The sequence below is a fragment of the Eumetopias jubatus genome, unplaced genomic scaffold, assembly GCF_037043125.1.
Source record: "Eumetopias jubatus isolate StellerSeaLion01/CBP00866 unplaced genomic scaffold, mEumJub1_p1.0 scaffold_5, whole genome shotgun sequence".
Taxonomy (NCBI): Eukaryota; Metazoa; Chordata; class Mammalia; order Carnivora; family Otariidae; genus Eumetopias; species Eumetopias jubatus.
This window is the reverse complement of record NW_028274811.1, coordinates 56419089-56438819: the sequence shown is the minus strand read 5'-3', so window position 1 is coordinate 56438819 and position 19731 is coordinate 56419089. Positions and strand designations below refer to the sequence as shown.

General features: G+C 36.3%; 1 protein-coding gene across 1 annotated transcript in view; it reads left to right on the top strand.

Moving 5' to 3' along the window:
- The first annotated feature begins 402 nt into the window (after positions 1 to 402).
- The window catches only part of ANKRD31 (ankyrin repeat domain 31), a 146722-nt gene continuing 127393 nt past the window's right edge, over positions 403 to 19731 (top strand). Inside the window, exons 1-4 of the mRNA XM_088023646.1 lie at positions 403 to 542; positions 7093 to 7166; positions 12771 to 12877; positions 17373 to 17413. Coding sequence (XP_087879772.1) covers positions 439 to 542; positions 7093 to 7166; positions 12771 to 12877; positions 17373 to 17413 — 326 coding nt within the window. The 5' untranslated portion in view covers positions 403 to 438. The remainder of the gene's footprint in view (positions 543 to 7092; positions 7167 to 12770; positions 12878 to 17372; positions 17414 to 19731) is intronic.

Sequence of the window (19731 nt, the reverse complement as noted above, 5' to 3'; positions counted from 1 at the left end):
TCTTGTCTGTGACAGCGCTGCCTTTCTGGTCCCCACGACCGCAACCCCAGTCACTCCGCCCAGCGAATGAATAGGTAAGAAAGCACAGAAAGCGGATGCGGCGGGGGGCGCCACGCCCCAGGCGGCCGGGAAAGCCAGAGCGGGCGGGCGCTCCGCCAGGCACTTCCGGCCACCGGCGTTGGGGGGCGGGGCCGCACGCGGCTGCGACGTGCGGCTCGCAGCTCCCCCTGCCGGCGGCGTGCGGCGAGGGGGCCGAGCGGGACCGCGTCCCCGACGACGACCGTCGCTGCTACTGTGTTCCAGGCCAATCTCCCGCGTCTCGCTTCGAATTTCATATTTCACTCACAGTTCCCCCCGACCCTCAGCGTGCCTTTTCTTTTCGCAGGAAGCGGGGCGTTGGAGAAGGAGAATAAACAAGGCTCCGGGCGTGAGGCGAAGATGGAGGAAGGCGCCCAGGCCCCAGACTGGGACAGTGATGAAACTGTGATAGACGGGTCAGTGACGGAGAGCGACCTGGATGACGAGGAGCTGCCCTGGAGAAGGTGACCAACGTTAGCGCCAGGCCTTGGACAAGGCGCCCGCCATTGTGCTGGGTACTGGAGGTGGAGTGGCCCTTGTAGACTGAGTAGAAATTATTACCAGATGAATGTGTAATGGCAGGCGGAATTCGAGTCTTGTGAGGTAGCCAGGCCTGAGCTAAGAACTTGTAAATAAACGAAACACAATCCCCCCAGCCTCCAATTTAGGACAAAATGAGCTTTATGGTAGATGGCTTTATGGCATCTAAAACAAACAAACAAACAAACAAACAAAAAAACCCCTTCCTTTTAGCCTTAGGCTAAGTCCTTTTGTACAGGCAAAAAAAAGTGTTGGGTCTAGATTTCTGAAATGCATTTTGCTTTAAGCAATCGGAAGCTCTGATCTAGGAGATGGTTAACATAATTTTAGGAAAAGAATGTGTGATGGGGGAACCGTTTACTACTAAACTGGAAACGAATAGTTTTATAAGAATCGAAAAAAGATGGTAGTTCAGTTCATCAAAACCTTGAACATAGCTAGTTGTCTTGCTAGATCCAGGGGAACTATAGAAGAGATGAGTCCACTGCCTTTGAGAAACCTACAGGCCAGGGAGGACACATAAACAGATAATTTCTTTCTTTCTTTTTTTTGTAGACAGATAATTTCAATAAAATGCGATAGTCCAGTGATGGAAGTATGCTTTGCCTGGTTTAGGAGCCCAGGTAGTCCTTAGAGATTGGTACGGTTGACTTCTGAATAGAAGCTTGAAGGTGGTTTAGGAATTAGGCAGATGAAGAAGAGGTGTTCTAGGCTGAGGGAAATGCGTGGGTAAAGGGGACAGAGCATTGTGTTGTGTGCTGGAATGTACAAATAGTTAATTCTTACTCAAGTGAAGTGTTAAGTGGTGAGGTGGGCAGTGGTGAAAGATGAGTCCCCCCGGAGAGGAAGGTAGGGTGAGGTCATGTAAGGCCTCATATATCCTGCGTTTGTCTTTTGTAAAATGTTAAGTGGAGGAGAAGCATAATCAGATTTTCGTTCCCTTGAGCATGCCCTAGAGCAGGGCTTTTCAAATTTTAATACCCTTGGGGCGCCTGGGTGGCTCAGGTCATGATCCCAGGGTTCTGGGATTGAGCCCCTCATCGGGCTCCCCACTTAGTGGGGAGCCTGCTTCTCCCTCGCCAATTCTGCTCCCCCTGCTTGTATTCTCTCTCTGTCAAATAAATAAATAAAATCTTTAAATAAATTTAATATCCTTATAAATATCACTCCAGAATCCCATTAAAATGGGGAATCCAATTCAGGAGTTCTGGGGTGGGATCTGAAATCCTGCATTTCTTGCAAGATTCCAGGTTAAAGTTGGAATTATTTAGAGCAGAGACGATGATACCCAGGTTTTTGGCTCATTTATATATACACCCAGTAATATTTGCTCTTGCTGTACAGGCAGCATTTCGACTAATACAGTGAGTCTTATAACAACCATCACAGTCAAGATCCAGAATAGTTCCGTCATTCCAAAAAAACCTCCCTTGTGCTGCCCCTTTGTAGTTAAGTCCTCTCACCCATTTAAATCACTATTCTTATATGTATAATGTGTCATGTTTTTTTTTATGTCTGATTTCAGTTTTCCCCCATCTTTGGTTCTCAGAAGTTTGATTACAGTGTGTCTGGGCATGATTTTTTGTGTGTTTTTCCTGTTTGGGGTTCATTGAGCTTATTGAATATATAAATTTGTCTTTTAGCAAACTTGGGAAGTTTGTAATCTTAATAATTGAATTATTTGGGTTTATCTCATAATTGGCTTTTTTTCCTGCCCAATGATAAAAGAATCCCTCCTTGGTTTCTTTTATACTTTTTGTTTCATTTTAAACATTTACGTTTTGAGGGACGCCTGGGTGGCTCAGTCGTTAAGCGTCTGCCTTTGGCTCAGGTCATGAACCCAGGGTCTTGGGATCGAGCCCCACATCGGGCTCCCTGCTCGGCAGGAAGCCTGCTTCTCCCTCTCCCTCTCCCACTCCCCCTGCTTGTGTTCCCTCTCTCGCTGTCTCTCTCTCTGTCAAATTAAAAAAAAAAAAAATTCAAAAAAATTTACATTTTGATTCATGTGGGATTTTTCTGGAGTACAGTGTCAAGTATGGATCCAACTAAATTATTTTCCAGATGTCTCCTTCATTGTCCCAATATTTCTTTTAAAAAAATCCTATCTTTTTCTCTGATTTGAGATGCCACCTTTTTAATATACTAAATTCTTATATGTATGTGAGTTTATTTAGGAGATTTTATTCTGTTCATTGGTCTGTCATTTTATGTGCTAGCTTCACATTTTAAAAACATTTTATATCTAAAAATATTTTAATGTCCTGTAGGTTATTACCTCCTTACTGTTATTTTAAAACATTTTCCTGGCTGTCCTTATTTATTTTACCACATGAACTTTGGAATCAGTTGTCTAGTTCAATAAAATGTCTTGGTACTTTTATTGGTATAAAGTTAAATTTATAAATTTACTTAATGGAAAATTAACATCATCGTGTTACTTTTTTCACTTTTTTATTAAGATGCAAAATTCATTCTTTTTAATGTACAGTTCTGTGTGTTTTGATAAACACATACAGTTGTGTAATAACCATTACGACAATGAAGATATAGAACAGTCCCATTAGCATCCACAATTCCTTTCTGCCTTTTTTGTGTTATTTTTAGATTGAAAAAAAATTCTCAAAAATTTTAAAAAGTAAAATAATTCTGACTTTTAGGGGCATTAAGATGAATAGGTTTTTTTACTTCTTTTTTTTAAGATTTTATTTATTTGTCAGAGAGAGGGGGGGAGAGAGAGAGAGCACGAGCACAAACAGGGGGAGCTGCAAGCAGAAGGAGAAGCAGGCTCTCTGCCGAGCAAGAAGCCTGATGTGGGACTCCATCCCAGGACCCTGGGATCGTGACCTGAGCCGAAGGAAGACACTAAACCAACTGAGCCACCCAGGCATCCCTAGATATTTTTACTTCTTAGAAAAATGTGCTATAGTAATGGTATTACCCATATTTGAATAATAAAATTTTCAATCCTTGGTAATGGCCAGTAGTAATTGAGCCAAAAAAGATGCTTTTTCTCCTATAACAGGAGCCAGCATTGACTCTCACAGAGGGTGTGTTAGATTAAGGACTGGATTCCTTTTCATTATTAGTTTTGCTGGTGCTGAGAACTATTAGGAGGTACGGGTTTTGTTGTTGTTAATGGTGAGTTATTTTTCTTAGTAACCTGTTCTTTCTTCATAATGTGAGATTATATATGTGATATATATTTGTGTTTGGGAATGGAAAACAAAGTAGTTCTGTAAATTTTCTTACTCTCTCCCCATTTTTTTTTTTTTAAACTTCCACAATCATCTTTTACAAAGCTTTTAAAACTGAGAATAGGAGCGCCTAGCTGGCTCAGTTGGAAGTGCGACTCTTAATTTCAGGGTTGTGAGTTCAAGCCCCATGTTGGGTATAGAGATTACTTAGATGAATAAATATTTTTTAAAAAGTGTGTGAGAATCCACACAGTGGTATACTATGAATTAATAAAGAGGAATGAAGAAAGTCTCTTTCCCCTAGACTGATCAATCTACTGGATTTATTGTTAAGAAAAAAAAGTAAAGAGGTATATATAGAATGTTACTGCTTACCTAAGACTGGGTGATGGCATGTATACTCATATCGCTTATATTTTCAAAAACACATTGGAAGGATAAACCATACAATTTTAAAAAATGGGAAGTGAGAGAACAGATGGGTGAAAAGACTAGACAAGACTAGACTTCTCTAAATAGATCTTGTCTTATACATTTATGGTTTACATAATTATAAAACAAAATTAAGCCAGCATGAAAAACTTTCTAAAAAGCAAAAATAAAAAAGCAAGATTAAACAGGTGAATCTATATGTTGACTTGATGGCATAATTACACCAAAAGGAACTAAGTGCCTTTTAAACATAGAATTAATCTATACGTGCCAGATAAGATATACTCCAAGGACATAAATAATTGCAAAGTAACTTCAGTAATCATACTGTTAATGATAATACTAGTATTGTGGACTCTAAATATTATATGATATCTAAATATGATATGATATCTTATTTTGGGAAGCTAGGGAAGACTAGTTGTGTATTAGTTTGCTCAGGCTGCCATAAAAATACCACAGACTGATGGCTTAACCAACAGAAATGCATTTTCTTATGGTTCTGGAGGCTGGAAGTCCAAGATCTAGGTGGTGGCAGGCTAGAACTACTTTATTCACATAGAGAAGAGACAAAACAAGATCAGCTTCAGTAGGAGGTATTGGCTCCCACAGCTAGCAGTCACTCTCTGCAGTTGATGCAGGCCATTGGTCTGTACACACTCCTCTTGTGCCACAGAATGACTTCATCTTGTCCCAACAGAGGACATATATGTTGGTGGGGTTTTCCAGGTAACCTATGACACACAGACTTTCACAGCAAAGGAGTACACACCAAGTCTGAAACTGGGAAAGGTATTCTCATTCAAGGTAATAAGTCCAGCACAGGCTGGGAGGACTCTAAATCTTGGTAAGAAGGTGTTCTAGGCCCAAGGCTGAAGGGGGGGCTGAAAGACTATGCACAAGACTACCTTTCTCAATACATACTTTATTATTTCCTGTAGGAAGTACACACATGCCTCCCACCCCCAGTTAACTTGATAGATAAAACTTCTAGCTCTAATAACCAGTTTATAGGAAGTATATGGGATAGAGGAACATGTTAAATGACATGCAGTTAGAAAATTCAAAATGTGGGAGACTGCAGGAAAAAAACAGGCCAGTTACTTCAACTATTAAATTGCAGTGGGAGTGGGTAATTTATATATTTAAAAAGATACTTAGATATAGCAACCAAAAGCAATGTGGCTACCTTGTTTGGATCTTAATTTGAACAAAACAACTAAAAACAAATAGTTGGGGAAATGTGGTTACAATCTGTTTAGTTTTCCTTTGCTGTAGAAAAACTTAGTCCAAAACTTAGCAACTTATAACAGTAAACATTTATTATCTTGTAGTTTCTGTGGGTCAGAAATTCAGGAGTGGCTTAACTGGGTCATCAGGCTCACAGACTCACAAGGCTGCATTCTTCTCTAGTTCTAGTCTTTTTGTTGTTGTTGTTGTTGTTGTTGTTACAGATTTTATTTATTTATTTGAGAGAGAGCCCAAGTGGGCTGAAAGGCAGAGGGAGAAGCAGACTCCTCACTGAGCAGGGAGTCCAATGCGGAGCTTAGGACTCCAGGATCATGACCTTAGCAGAAGGCAGACGCTTAACTGACTGAGCCACCCAGGCGCCCCTCTAGTCTTGAGAAGGATTCACTTCCTGTATAGTGCTTGTTAAGATTCAGTTCTCTCTGATGGTTGACTGGAGGCCTCCAGTTTCTTGGTTTCTTGCTACATGGGGTTCTCCGCAGAGTGTTTCACAACTCGGCAAGCTTCCTTTATAAGGCTGAATAATACTCCATTTCATGTATGTACTGCATTTTGTTTATCCACTTCTCTGTTGATGAACACTTGGGTTGCTTCCACCTTTTGGCTCCTGTGAGTAATGCTTCTCTGAACAGGAGTGTGCAAATATCTTCAAATCTCTGCTTTCAGTTACTTTGTGTACCCAGAAATGGAATTACTAGATCAAATGGTGATTAAAGATCTCTTTTTTGATGAACAACCATACTGTTTTCCACAGTGGTTGTACCATTTTACATTCCCACCAGCAATGCACTTGTTATTTTCTGTTTTGTTTTTGTTTTTTGTTTTTGATCATAACCTAATGGATGTGATATGGTATCTCACTGTGGTTTTGATTTGCATTTTCCTAATATTTAGTAGTGTTGAGCATCTTTTTGTGTTGTTGTTAGCCATTTTCTTTGGATAAATTTCTTTTCAAGTCCTTTGCCTATTTTTGAATTCTGTAGGGTTTTTTTTTTTTTTAAACAGAAAAGATAAACACTTAAGTCTGCCTACTAGCATACTCACCATGGCGTATCATTGCTGTTTTTTAGTTTTGTATTTATCACTGGATTTGAAACTTCTTGAGGGCATGGACTGTGTGTCTTCTCTCTTTATTACCTTGGTGCTGCTTAGAACAAAGAAGTGAATCCAAAATCTGAAGGAATTCTATCATTTTGTATTCTGAAAATATACACTCAGATTCAGTCCTGGGACTTTAATCTCAAATTCTCTGTGGTATAGACAAATGTGAAGGAGAAAACCGACCAGCACTGTTTCCTCAAATCATCTCATTTCATCTCTGTTCAGAAACTATATTGATATTCATTCCTTATTCCCAAGTATTCAGAAATAACATGGTATTATAAAAATAAACTTGACCATATAAATAAGTCTTTATATTTCATCTTATATAAATTTTTAATTAAAGGGTACACATCTGAAAAAGTATTTTGGTATAGATATTAATAGTGTGGTGTAACTAAGAATTTTAGCAAGTTTAGATGTAATAAAAAATTGTGGTTAAATTGTTAGTCTATGTTTAGGAAACATAATCTGTATCTTCTGTTTTGGTATTTGAAAGGTTGCTCTTTGATCAAGACACATCTCTTAGATCTGAGTTCAGTCTCCATCCTGGTATAAGTGGAATGTACAAAGGTGAGAAATAATTTTTTTTCACTAAGTAGTTCCTTTAATTTGCCAAGTGTTATTATTCTGTCAGCTTCTCCTTTTATGGTTAGTTTTGTTTTTAACTTTACACAGAATTAGTTTCTTATACTCATCTGTAATAGACCCTAAGGTCTACTAAGGTCTATTACTATAAGGATAGCAAAGGGAATTATAACTTCTGGAAGATGTTTATGACTCCTAGAGAGGCCTTCAGAGATACGCAAGTGACACCCAGATAGCTCTTCTCCTTACAAAAATTTCCAGCTTAACCCTAGAACTTGTTTATTTACAAAAGTGAATAGTACTTTTTAATAACCAGTCTGATTATTTCAGAATGAAATACCAAATATCCTTGGTATGTTTATATATATTTAATTTTTTAAATTTGAGTATAGTTGATGCATGATGTTATATTAGTTTCAGTGTACATTATAGTGATTTATGGATTATGCTAGGCTCACCACAGTTTTAGTACCATCTATCACATACAGTGTTATTACAATATTATTGACTATATTCCCTATGCTATGCTTTTTATTACTGTGACTTAGTTATTCCATAGCTGGAAACCTGTATCTTCCACTCCTTTTCACTCATTTTGTCCATTTTCCCAACCCCTGTCTCCTCTGGCAACCATCTGTTTGTTCTCTGTATTTCTAGGTCTGGCTTAGCTTTTTGTGTGTGTGTGTGTGTATTCATTTGTTCTGTTTTTTAGATTCCCTGTATGAGTGAAATCATATGGTATTTGTCTTTCTTAGTCTGGCTTATTATACACTAATAACAGCAGCAGAAAGAGAAATTGAGAAAACAATCCCATTCATAATTGCAGCAAAAAGAATAAAACACCTACGAGTAAACTTAACCAAGGAGGTGAAAGACCTGTATTCTGGAAACTATGAAATACTGATGAAAGAAGTTGGAGCTGACACAAATAGATATTCCATGATCATGGATTGGAAGAATTAATATTGTTAAAATGTCCATGTCACCCAAAGCACTTTACAGAGTCAATGAATGCTTATCGAAATACCAACAACAACATTTTTTACAGAACTAGAACAAATGCTAATATGTATAGAGCCACAAAAGAGCCTGAATAGCCAAAGCAGTCTTGAGAAAGAAGAACAAAGCCGGAAGTGTCACAATCCCAGATTTCAAGGTATACTACAAAGCTGTAGTAATCAAAACAGTATAGTACTGGCACAAAAGATTGATGGAACAGAATAGAGAACCCAGAAATAAACCCACACTTTTAGGGTCAATTAATCTATGACAAATTAGGCAAGAATGTGCAATGGGAAAAATACAGTCTTTTCAGAAACGGTGCTGGGAAACTGGACAGCTAAAAGCAAAAGAATGAAACTGGACTAATTTCTTACACCATACACAACAATAAACTCGAATGGATTAAAGACTTAATTGTAAGACCTAAAACCATAAAAACCCTAGAAGAGAACACAGGCAGTAATTTTTCTGACATTGGCCCTAGCAGCATTTTTCTAGCTAGTTATGTCTCCAAAAACAAGGGAAACAAAAGCAAAAATAAGCTATTGGAACTACATCAAAATAAACTTTCCTGCAATAAAGGAAATCATCAACATAATAAAAGGCAACCTACTTAATGGGAGAAGAGATTTGCAAATGATATATCTGATAAGGGGTTAATTTCTAAAATGTATATGACTTATATAACTCAATACCTAAAAAACAATACAAGTAAAAAATGGACAGAGGACCCGAATAGACATTTGTTTTAAAGAAGACATACAGATGGCCAACCAGATATATGAAAAGATGCTCAGTATCACTAACCGTCAGGGAAATGCAAATCAGAATCACAAAGCGTTATCACCTTAGACCTGTCAGAATGGCTAAAATCAAAAAGACAAGAAATAACAAGTGTTGGTGAGGATATAGAGAAAAAAAGAACCCTTGTGCCCTGATAGTGGTAATGTAAATTGGTACAACTGCAATAGAAGACAGTGTGGAGGTTCCTCAAAAAATTAAAAATAGTAATAACATATCCAGTAATTCCACTACTGGGTATTTACCCAAAGAAAATAAAAAACACTGTCAAAAAAATATGTGCACTCTTATGCTTATTGCAGCATTATTTACAGTAGCCAGGATATGGAAGTAACCTAAGTGTTCATTGATAGACAAATGGATAAAGAAGATGTGGTATGTGTACATAGTGGAATAGTATACAGCCATGAAAAGGATGAGATCATGCCATTTGTGACAACATGGTTGGACCGAGAGGGTATTATGCTCAATGAAAGAAGTCAGACTGAAAAAAGGCAAATACCATATGATTTCACTGATATGTGGTATATATATTTTTTGAAAGTACCTTTTACCTACCAATTTTCTCTACTTCCTGAGTCCACTTCTAGGTCAGTTTTTAAATGCTTCTAGAAAAACGTATCACTGATCATCACTGTTCCAAAAGATAAATTTTGCAGTAGCTGTTTAAGGGGTACGTTATTTCCTTTTATGCTTTCTTCTTGTGAACCATTTTTTATTTTCAAGGATGTCTGGAAATAGGTATGGAAAAAAAGAAAAATTTCCTAAACACCACAAAGATCTGTTATATATAAGCTCACAGAGTCTTTTCACTCTACATCATCTTACTTAGTACTCCAAAGGCAAGTTGCAGTTTCATCTTGGAGGGATTTTTCCTACATGTAGTTGGAAGAGGCAATGTGTAATAGTAGTTTCCAGAATGTGCTCTTATGTTATATAAAGTACCACTAGGAAGAAGTAAGAGGTATGTTTTAGTATTCCAACCAGGTTTTTTCTTTGCTTTCCTTCTTTTTCTTTCCTTTTCCAAATTGATAGACTTTTATTACTTTTGCTAATTATTAATAAAAATTTTCTAAATACAAAATTATATAATGTAGAAAGTGTAAGGTCCCACCCCCTACTCTTCCCTATAATTCCACTCTCAACAATTGCCAGTATTTAGTATTTATATATTTTTCTAGATTTTTGTATGCCATTATGAATATCTTTTTTCATAATTGGTATTGTGTTAAATATATTTCTTTCCTTGTTATACTGATCTTCCTCAACCTTTTAAATTGCTACATGTTATTCTGTATGAATGTACCCTTATTTAATGAATTGATAATATTTTTGGTATTTCTCAGTACTGTAATAAATGTGAATATTCTAATATTTATACCTTTGCCTGCTTTTCTGATTATTTCCTTAGTATAACTAGCTAAAATTAGATTTGTTTTTAAAGGATGGACACATGTCAGATCTTGACACATATTACCCCTAAAAAAGATGGCTTTTTCCTTTAGATCCAACAAAGGATATATTCAGTCTTTGCCAAACTACTAAATAAAAAGTATCTGATTATTTTAATTTGCATTTTTGAAGAATACCAAGGTTAGACATATTTTAATATTGAGTATTCATAGTTTTTGTGTATGTGAATTGCCTTATTTGTCTCCTAAATTATTCTTATTTTATTATTGGTTTATAAGACCATTTTATATATTAAAGATAATAAAACTTTGTCATATATATGTTGCAATAGTTTCATTCAGTTCCCTAGTTAACTTTTGATGTTATTCATGATATATTTTGTATGCAGAAATTTTAAGGTTTTTTAAATTTTTATTTTTTATTTTTTAAAGATTTTATTTATTTATTTGTCAGAGAGAGAGCACAGGTGGGGGGAGTGGCAGGCCGAGCAGACACAGGGAGACGCAGACTCCCTGCTGAGCAAGGAGCCCAATGTGGGACTCCATCCCAGGACCCTGGGATCATGACCTGAGCTGAAGGCAGACACTTAACTGACTGAGCCACCCAGGCATCCCTAGGTTTTTTTTTTTTTAAGATTTTATTTGAGAGAGAAAGAGAGAGTGAGCATGAGCGGGTGAGGGGGGGGTGATGGCATGAGGGAAAGGGCAGAGGCAGAGGGAGAGGGAGAAGCAGACTCCCTGCTGGGCAGGGAGCCCGATGCGGGGCTCGATCCCCGGACCCTGAGATCGTGACCTGAGCTGAAGGCAGATGCTTAACCGACTAAGCCACCCAGGTGCCCTTAAGTTTTTATATAGTAAAACCTGTCAGTCTTTTCTTCTGGGGTTTCTTGGTTTTTTCAAACTTGGAAATATTTTACCTACCACAAGACCATAAAGGTTTTTCTTTTACCTTTAGTTACCTTTGTTATATTTATTCATCTTGTCACTGTTTAAAATACCATTATTGGGGTGCCTGGGTGGCTCAGTCCTTGAGCGTCTGCCTTTGGCTCAGGTTATGATCCCAGGGTCCTGGGATCTAGCCCCGCATCGGGCTCCCTGCTAGGTGAGAAGCCTGCTTCTCCCTCTCCCACTCCCCTGCTTGTGTTCCCTCTCTCGCTGTGTCTCCTTCTGTCAAATAAATAAATAAAATTTAAAAAAATAAATACCATTATTATTTTATATTAAATTCCCAGATATATATAGGTCTGTTTTCTACTTGTTTTGTTTCATTGTTCTATTTGACTATATTTAGTAATGTACCATCACTACATTATTTTATCAGCCTTAGCTTTTAGTACATTTCTTTATCTGGTAGGGAAAATTTCCTCCTACACAAAGTAACTGGCTATAGCATTCATTCTGAGCTCCTTTGGAACAAATAGCAATCTCAGTGAAGTAGGAGACTACCCCTTGAGATCTTCCAGTGTACCCTCTTTCATCTTTGGTTGGTGGGATTTGCTCTGAGCTGGGTGGTTTTCTGAGATTCTCATGGAAGAAATCCATATAGTTATTTCTGAAGGAGCCGCTCCTTTTCCCATGTAGAGTGACATACTGTTTACCAATGTTTGGTTTCCCTTTAATCCATTCTCATCTTCTGACCTGTAGTGGGTATATTTCCTTTTTTCTCATTGCTGCTTCAGATTTTCTTTTAAAACGAATTTCAAAAAACAACTAATTTCTTTGGATTCTTCTTAGGAACCAGGAAGGGAAGAAAAGTTAAAATATGAGCTCACTTTCCCATCTTAAAAATACAACTCTGTTTTTGGATTATATACTAGCATTATGAGTTTTTATTTTTATTTTTTTATTTTTTAAATATTTTATTTATTTATTTGACAGAGAGAGACACAGCGAGAGAGGGAACATACGCAGGGGGGAGTGGGAGAGGGAGAAGCAGGCTTCCTGCGGAGCAGGGAGCCCAATGCGGGGCTCAATCCCAGGACCCTGGGATCATGACCTGAGCCAAAGGCAGACACTTAACAACTGAGCCATCCAGGTGCCCCAGCATTATGAGTTTTTAAAAATGACCTCACATAGAATTAAAAAAGAAGAAAGTATTCCCTGTAGGGAGGTTTAGGTCTTTATATTGTCTCTATGTATCCTTTGCATTCATTCAACCTGAAACAAATATCAAGTATTGTTTTATTCCAATATAGTACATGTGTTTCTTTGAAATTAATAACTTAAAAACATTGATATATAAAATTGGCAGTTAGGAAATTATAATTTACAAAATAATTTTTAATGACATTTGTAGTTTCTGTAAAATCATGGAGTCCTTGTCAGAGCAGAGCAATAAAACTTGCAAGTGATTTATGATTATGTTTCATTCTAGGCACACCTTCTCCTGAGATTCAGCTTGTGTTCAAATTCAGAGAGGATCCACAAGAGCAAAAGAGTAAAAATAAGATAATGCCTTTTAGTGAGAATGCAGTCTTACAGGTATGTAGCATATTGATTAAATACATACTTATTAAAAATTGGAAGTGCTATTTCAAAGAGTGGTAAATTACTAATGATTAATTCTTTTTGTCTATTATTTTCCTTCTTTCTTCTCTTACTCAGTTTAGCTAGTCTTTCTGTTTCTTCATTGCAACTTTGGTGAAAGGCAGTTGTTTTAGAAGGGGGTGTTTAAAATATTTCATTTCTTCCTCTCTTTCCTTTTCTCTCTTTCAGGTAGAGATATGGAAGTGAGAGAAACAGAAGGTTAAAATAGAATATAATAATTATGATTTTCATTTCCATTGTATGTCAGAGATCACTTTAAATTTGTGAAGAAGATGTTAGTCTGCATGGTATAATTTGAGATATGGGCTACTGAAAGTCCCTTCTATTATCTTATGTGTGTGTGAGTGCATATGTATGTATACACACTTATATACACAAATTTTTATTTGTTTCTTTTTAATGCAGTCACCCTGGGGAGAGATTAGAGGTGATTTAGTTAACACCTGTGGCATAAATAAGTCAGCTGGTAACCAGAGATACCTACAAAGTCTTAAGGAAGGAAGGGATGATAGATAGATTTTTTTCCTCTGAGGTTAAAAAGTAACATTCCAGTGTGTTCATATTTTAATTTTCTTCAGAAAAATACCAAGAGGTGGAATTACTGGATTGTATGGTACTTCTATTTTTAATTTTTTGAGTAACCTCCACACTGTTTTCCATTATGGCTACACCATTTTACATTCCCACCGACAGTGCATGTCAGTTCTCTTTTCTCCATATCCTTGCCAACATTTGTTGTTTCTTGTCTTTTTGGTTTCAGCCATTTTGACAGGTATGAAGAGATATCTCGTTGTGATTATGATTTGCATTTCCCTGATGGTTAGTGATGTGTATCTTTTCATGTGTCTTCTGGTCACCTGTTTGTCTTCTTTAAAAAAATGTCTGTCTGGTGGGCACCTGGGTGGCTCAGTTGGTTAAGCATCTGCCTCCAGCTCAGGTCATGATCCTGGAGTCCCGGGATCGAGTCCCACATCAGGCTCCCTGCTCGGCAGGGAGTCTGCTTCTCCCTCGGACCCTACCCCCTCTCATGCTCTCTCTGTCTCATTCTCTCTCAAGTAAATAAATAAAATCTTTTAAAAAAATGTCTGTTTGGGTCCTCTGCCCACTTTTTAATTGTTCTGTTTAGTTTAGGTTTTTGTTGTTGTTTTTGCTGTTGAGTTGTATGAGTTCTTTATCTATTCTGGATGTTAACCTCTTATCAAATACATCATTTACAAATATCCTCTCCCATTCTGTAGGTTGCCTTTCATTATTCTAAGGTTTCCTTCACTGCATAAAAGCTTTTTATTTTATTTTTATTTATTTATTTTTTAGAGGGAGAGAGGTGGGGGGGGAGAAGAAGGAGGGGGACAGAGAAAGTCCCAAGCAGGCTTCTCACTCAGTGCGGAGCCTGACACAGGGCTCAATCCCACAATCCTGAGACCATGACCTGAGCCGAAACCAAGAGACAGATGCTTAGCCAACTGAGCCACCCAGGTGCCCCATGATTTCAGTCTTTTAAATCAAGAGTTGTTTTGTGGCCTAACATGTGATCTATCCTGGGGAATATTTTATGTGCACTTGAGAAGAATATGTATTCTGTTTTTAGATGGAATATTCTGTATATATCTGTTAGGTCCATCTGTTCTAGGCCACTGTTGGTGTCATTCAAAGCCATTGTTTCCTTGTTGATTTCTTTCCGGAAGATGTATCCATTGATGTAAGTGGGGTGTTAAAGTCCCCTAGTTTTATTGTATACTGTCAATTTGTGAGAAAGGTATTTTAAACAGATGTTATCAGTAACTGATAAATAAATAAAACACTTAATACCAGTATTCTGCTATACTGAATGTGAGGATAGTTTGTGTGAGATACCTGGTGCTTCCTGGGAAGCCAGGGTTGGTTAGGCTGATTTGACTGCCTAGACTTATTCCACTCCACTCCCAGTGATCCACGATTCAGTTGAAGAGAATGGTTTCAGATAGTTTTGGTTGAGGATGTATAAATAGAGTTGCCTCTTTTTCAGATCCTCCAAATTAGCACAATTAATTTAAACTCTTTTTCACCTCCTCCACCCTACCCCCAACAGGTGAAATAAAACAAAACCTGTACAGCTTAGGGGACCATCAAAATATAGGGGTGGTAAGGGCAGGAAAAAAATGACAGACACATGAATCAAAAGGATAGATAGCAATTTGGATCCCTTAGGAAAGAGTTGATTGAAATGTATCCTTGCATTTTGTTAATTAACAAATGACCAACTCCAGCCCCCATTATATTCAGAGGCCTTAGCTCTTAAGTGTTATTTTTGCCTCTGGAGGAGGGGAAAGAAAAAAATGGCTGTCAGGAGCAAACTTCCTTTTTACTTTTTCTCTTATTTTTTGCATTTTCCTTATGTAGGTAGGGTCAAGTCACTGATCTATAGTAAGGGAAATGAACTGGGTATTACAGGTATTTGAATGAATTATTTTGTGAAGATGCAGAAATATCTAGTAAGTATGTAAGTATACTCTATTTAATTAATTCTTGGGAGTTTCTAGGTTTACTTCTTGAAATTCCTTCTTGTCTCTGGGCCTCTGAGCTTTGTAAGGTCTGCTTGGGAAGTATATATATGTGGAACCAATGTGATAACCTTGAAGTATGTAAAGATGCATTATCAGTAAATAACAGTGAATGTTCATTGGAGAAGATTGAAGTTCTCACAGTACTTTAATTGTGTTTTCCTGTTATTATAGCTTTTCATTGATTGAACAATGCTTGGAAATTCATGCTAAAGGCTTTATTTTCAGAAAGCTTTGTTACTGATCGTAGAAACATAGAAGGCCCTCAAAGAGAGATCTTTTTCTAAAGATCCACTTTGATGGTAACAGGATATTAAATGTAAGGATTCCTTTTAAAGTGATGAAAGCCAGTATGCTGTAAAACTTAAAATGGAGTCATTTTATCAGTGCATTTTATCTTTTTTTTGAAAGGGAAACAACTTCAGATTTTCTGGCGTGACTTGAGAATTAGGCAAAAGTCATTTAGCACTTAACATTGTAATGCAGAGGTTGTATGATTTTTGGCCCTCAGGAGAAATATTAGAACTGAGAACCTGACAAGAATGGCTTATCAGAACCATATGGATTAATGAACTAGGAATAAAAACAGGAGACACATCCTTTCTCTTTATTTAATTTCCATAAATTCTTTTATGGAAAGAAATTAAGGAAAAAACTAAACACAAGAACTAAAACTCCTTGAAGAAAACATTGGGAAAAAGTATCGTGACATTTGATTTGGCAATGATTTCTTGGACATGAAAGCCTGGCAACAAAAGAAAAAATAAATAAAGCTAGACTCATGAAAATTAAAAACCTTTGTGCATTAAAGGACACTATCAACAGATGAAAAGGCAACCCAAGGAATGGGAGTAAGTCATGTATCTCATAAGGGATTGCTACCCAGAATATATAAAGACTCTTACAACTCAGCAACAAAAAAACCAAACACACTGATTTAAAAATGGACAAAGGGCATGAACAGACATTTCACCAAAGAAGATAGACTAGTGGCCAATAAGCACATGAAAATATGTTCAACATCATTAATCAGTAGGGAAATGCACATCAAAACCACCCTGAGATCCCACCTTATACTCATATGATAGCTGTTATCAAAAAACCCCAAAATAACCAGTGTTAGGATGTGGGAAAATTGGAATTCTTTCTCATTGCTGGTAGGAAATGTAGAACGGTGCCACTGCTGTGGAAAATGGTATGCTGATTCCTCCAAAATTAAACATTATATCATATGATCCAGAAACTCCACTTCTGGGTTTATACCCAAAATAAGTGAAAGCAGGGACTCAAAAATATATTTGTACATCCACGTTCATTGAACCATTATTCACAGTAGCCAAAAGGTGGTAGCAGTCCAGGCATCCACCAACAGATGAGTGGATAAACAAAATGTGTTACATACAATGTAATTAGAAAGGGAGGAAATAGTGATATATGGTACAACATGGGGGTGAACCTTAAAGACCTCATGCTAAGTGAAATAAGTTCGGACACAAAAGGACAAATGTTGTATGGTTCCTTTTATATTAGGTACTTAGAGTAGTCACAGTAGAGACTGAGTAGTAGAAAGAAAGGAGCAGGGTAGGTACCAGGGATTAGGAGAGGGGTGAATGGAGAGTTAGTGCTTAATAGGTGTGGAGTTACAGTTGGAAAAGATGAAAAAGTACTCTAGATGGATGCTGGTGATGGTTGTACAACAGTGCACAAAATGCCACAGCACTGTATGTGTAAAAATGGTTAAAATGGTGAATTTTATGTTACATATATTTTACCACAGCAGAGAAGTGCTAAGAAAGAATAACACAAGAATTATTTTAAATGTTAAATTTTTAATTGTTGCATTGTATTAGCATTTATCAGTTCAAAGAAAACTACCTTTTTTCCCCTAGCAACCTCAAGAAGAAATGGAACAAAATGAAGCTCTGTTCCAGTAAGTATACTAACTTTTGGCTTTATTAAATTGTAGGGTTTTTTTTCTTTTGTAATTTTGCACTCTAAAGTGAGTCTTCATTGTCTTAAGAGTTTTAGAATTATTCTGAATTTTTTAATAATTGCCCCTTTAGCCGCATAAATGTTATTTTTAAACATTCTAGATAAGCTTCATTTCATGAGAAAGATTGATTCAGATTGAGTTGATTCTCTATTAATATTATTTAAAAAGAAAATTTATAGCAGAGCATGAAGGAAGAATTTGTAGACTTTATTGAAATTAGACTTTATAGGACTATTATACTTTAAAAGACGTTATCCTTTCAGTTCTTTTGAAACCGTGGTTCTCAAAGTATGGTCTGTGGACCCCTTGGGAGTCCTTGAGACATTTTCCAGACGGTCTTTGAGGTCAAAACTATTTTCATAATAATACTAACACATTATTTGCCTATTTCTTAGTACTGACATTTGCACATAGAGTGCTAAAGAAAATGGTAAGTAAAATGCTGAAGCCTTAGTAGGAATCAGGGCAGTGGCACCAGATAGTACTAGTAGTTGCTGTATTTTTCACTTTCACTTAGCAGTTAAGAAAGGAAAGGAAGAAAAAAAAGCTAGCTTCACTGAATGCATGCGATGAAGCAGAAAAGTTCTTGTTTTATTAAATTTCTACTCTTGAATGTATATCTTTTTGATATGCTGTGTGATGATGGAGGAAGTATGCCTAAGTACTTCTGTGCATACTGAAGTGTGGTCATTGTCTTGAGAGCACTTTTGTAACTTGTTTGAGTTGTAAACATTGTAAGAAAATTAGCTCACTTTTTCTTTTAACTTGAAAGAATAATTGACAGACAAAATAATATTCACACTTGGTGTATATGGCAGACATTTTCTTGAAAATCAGTGAAGTAATAAGCCAGTCACTTCAAGGAAAACAGCTGGTGGTATTTGTTGCCAATGAAAAAATTCAAGCTTTCATGTGAAAATCAGTGTAGGAAAACTTGTTTTTACCACCTTGACTTTGATGGCTTCCCAGTACTTAAAGTTTTCCAGTGAGATCAGTGGTAATATTTACAAAGGTGATCTTTTTGATGTTTAACAGTGTTATCAGTATAAGGAAGATTTGCATAACTCAGTGAATCAGTATTTTCTAAAAGACAAATGCACAGTGTCACAATCACACGCAGGTGATCATTCAAAGTACAGGGTAGACCAATGGGTCATAGTGTGACAGAATACAGAAAGTTCATTGGTGTTGTTTCAATTTTTACATTTCCAGTAACCTTTAAAGAAGTTATTCCTTTTAGAGTTTTGGTGTGATATTTGCTTTGGTGTGATACAATAGTTATCCAAAAAGGCTACTAAAATACTCCTTCCTTTTCCAACTGTATATCTGTGTGAGGCCAGATTTTTGTTAATATACTTCAAATAAAACAAAGTATGGCAAAAGATTGAATGCAGTAGCAGATAGGAGATGGCAGCTGTCTTCTATGAAGCCATACATTTTTTAAAAATGTGAAATAGTGCCATTCTTTTTACTGATTTTTTTTCATTTTGTAAAATATAATAAATTTTCATAAAAATATATTCACGTTACTGGATTATTACTGTTATTTTTATTTATTTAACTTTAAGTTTTTTATGTTAATTGCAGTATAGTTAATATACAGTTATATTAGTTTCAGATCTATAATGTAGTGATTCAGTAATTCTGTATATTATTCAGTGCTCATCATGATAAGTGTTCTTTTACTGTTATTTTTAAATTAATGATTATTTAAAATTTTTCCTATTTTAACTTCTAGTATGTAAGTATAATTAAGTATATGTCACATAAATAAAAACTTTGGGTTCCTCAATAATTTTTAAGAGTGTAAAGGAGACCAAAGATCAAAAAGTTTGAGAACCACTGTGTTTAAATAACCCTATTACTGAATAGATCAGCACTATAAGTTCATCTACAGAAATGGGGAAAACAAGAAAACTAGGGAAGACAAACACAGTATACATAATCTCCCTGCCCAGAGAGAACCATTGTTACCATTTTGGTACATTTTATTTTAGGCTTTATATATAGCTTTATTTATGTTTTCTATGAAATTAAATTATTCTCCAGATAGTTTTTTGTATCCTGTTTTAAAATTTTAAGTAATAATTTATAATTATTTTCTCATGTCATATTTTTAAAAACATGAATTTTAATGGCCTCACAATATTTCACTGTATAACTTGACTGTACTATAATGCATTTAATTTCCTCTACTGTTAGATGTGTACATTGTTTGCTGTCTTGCCTAATATAAATTACTATTTTTTAACAAT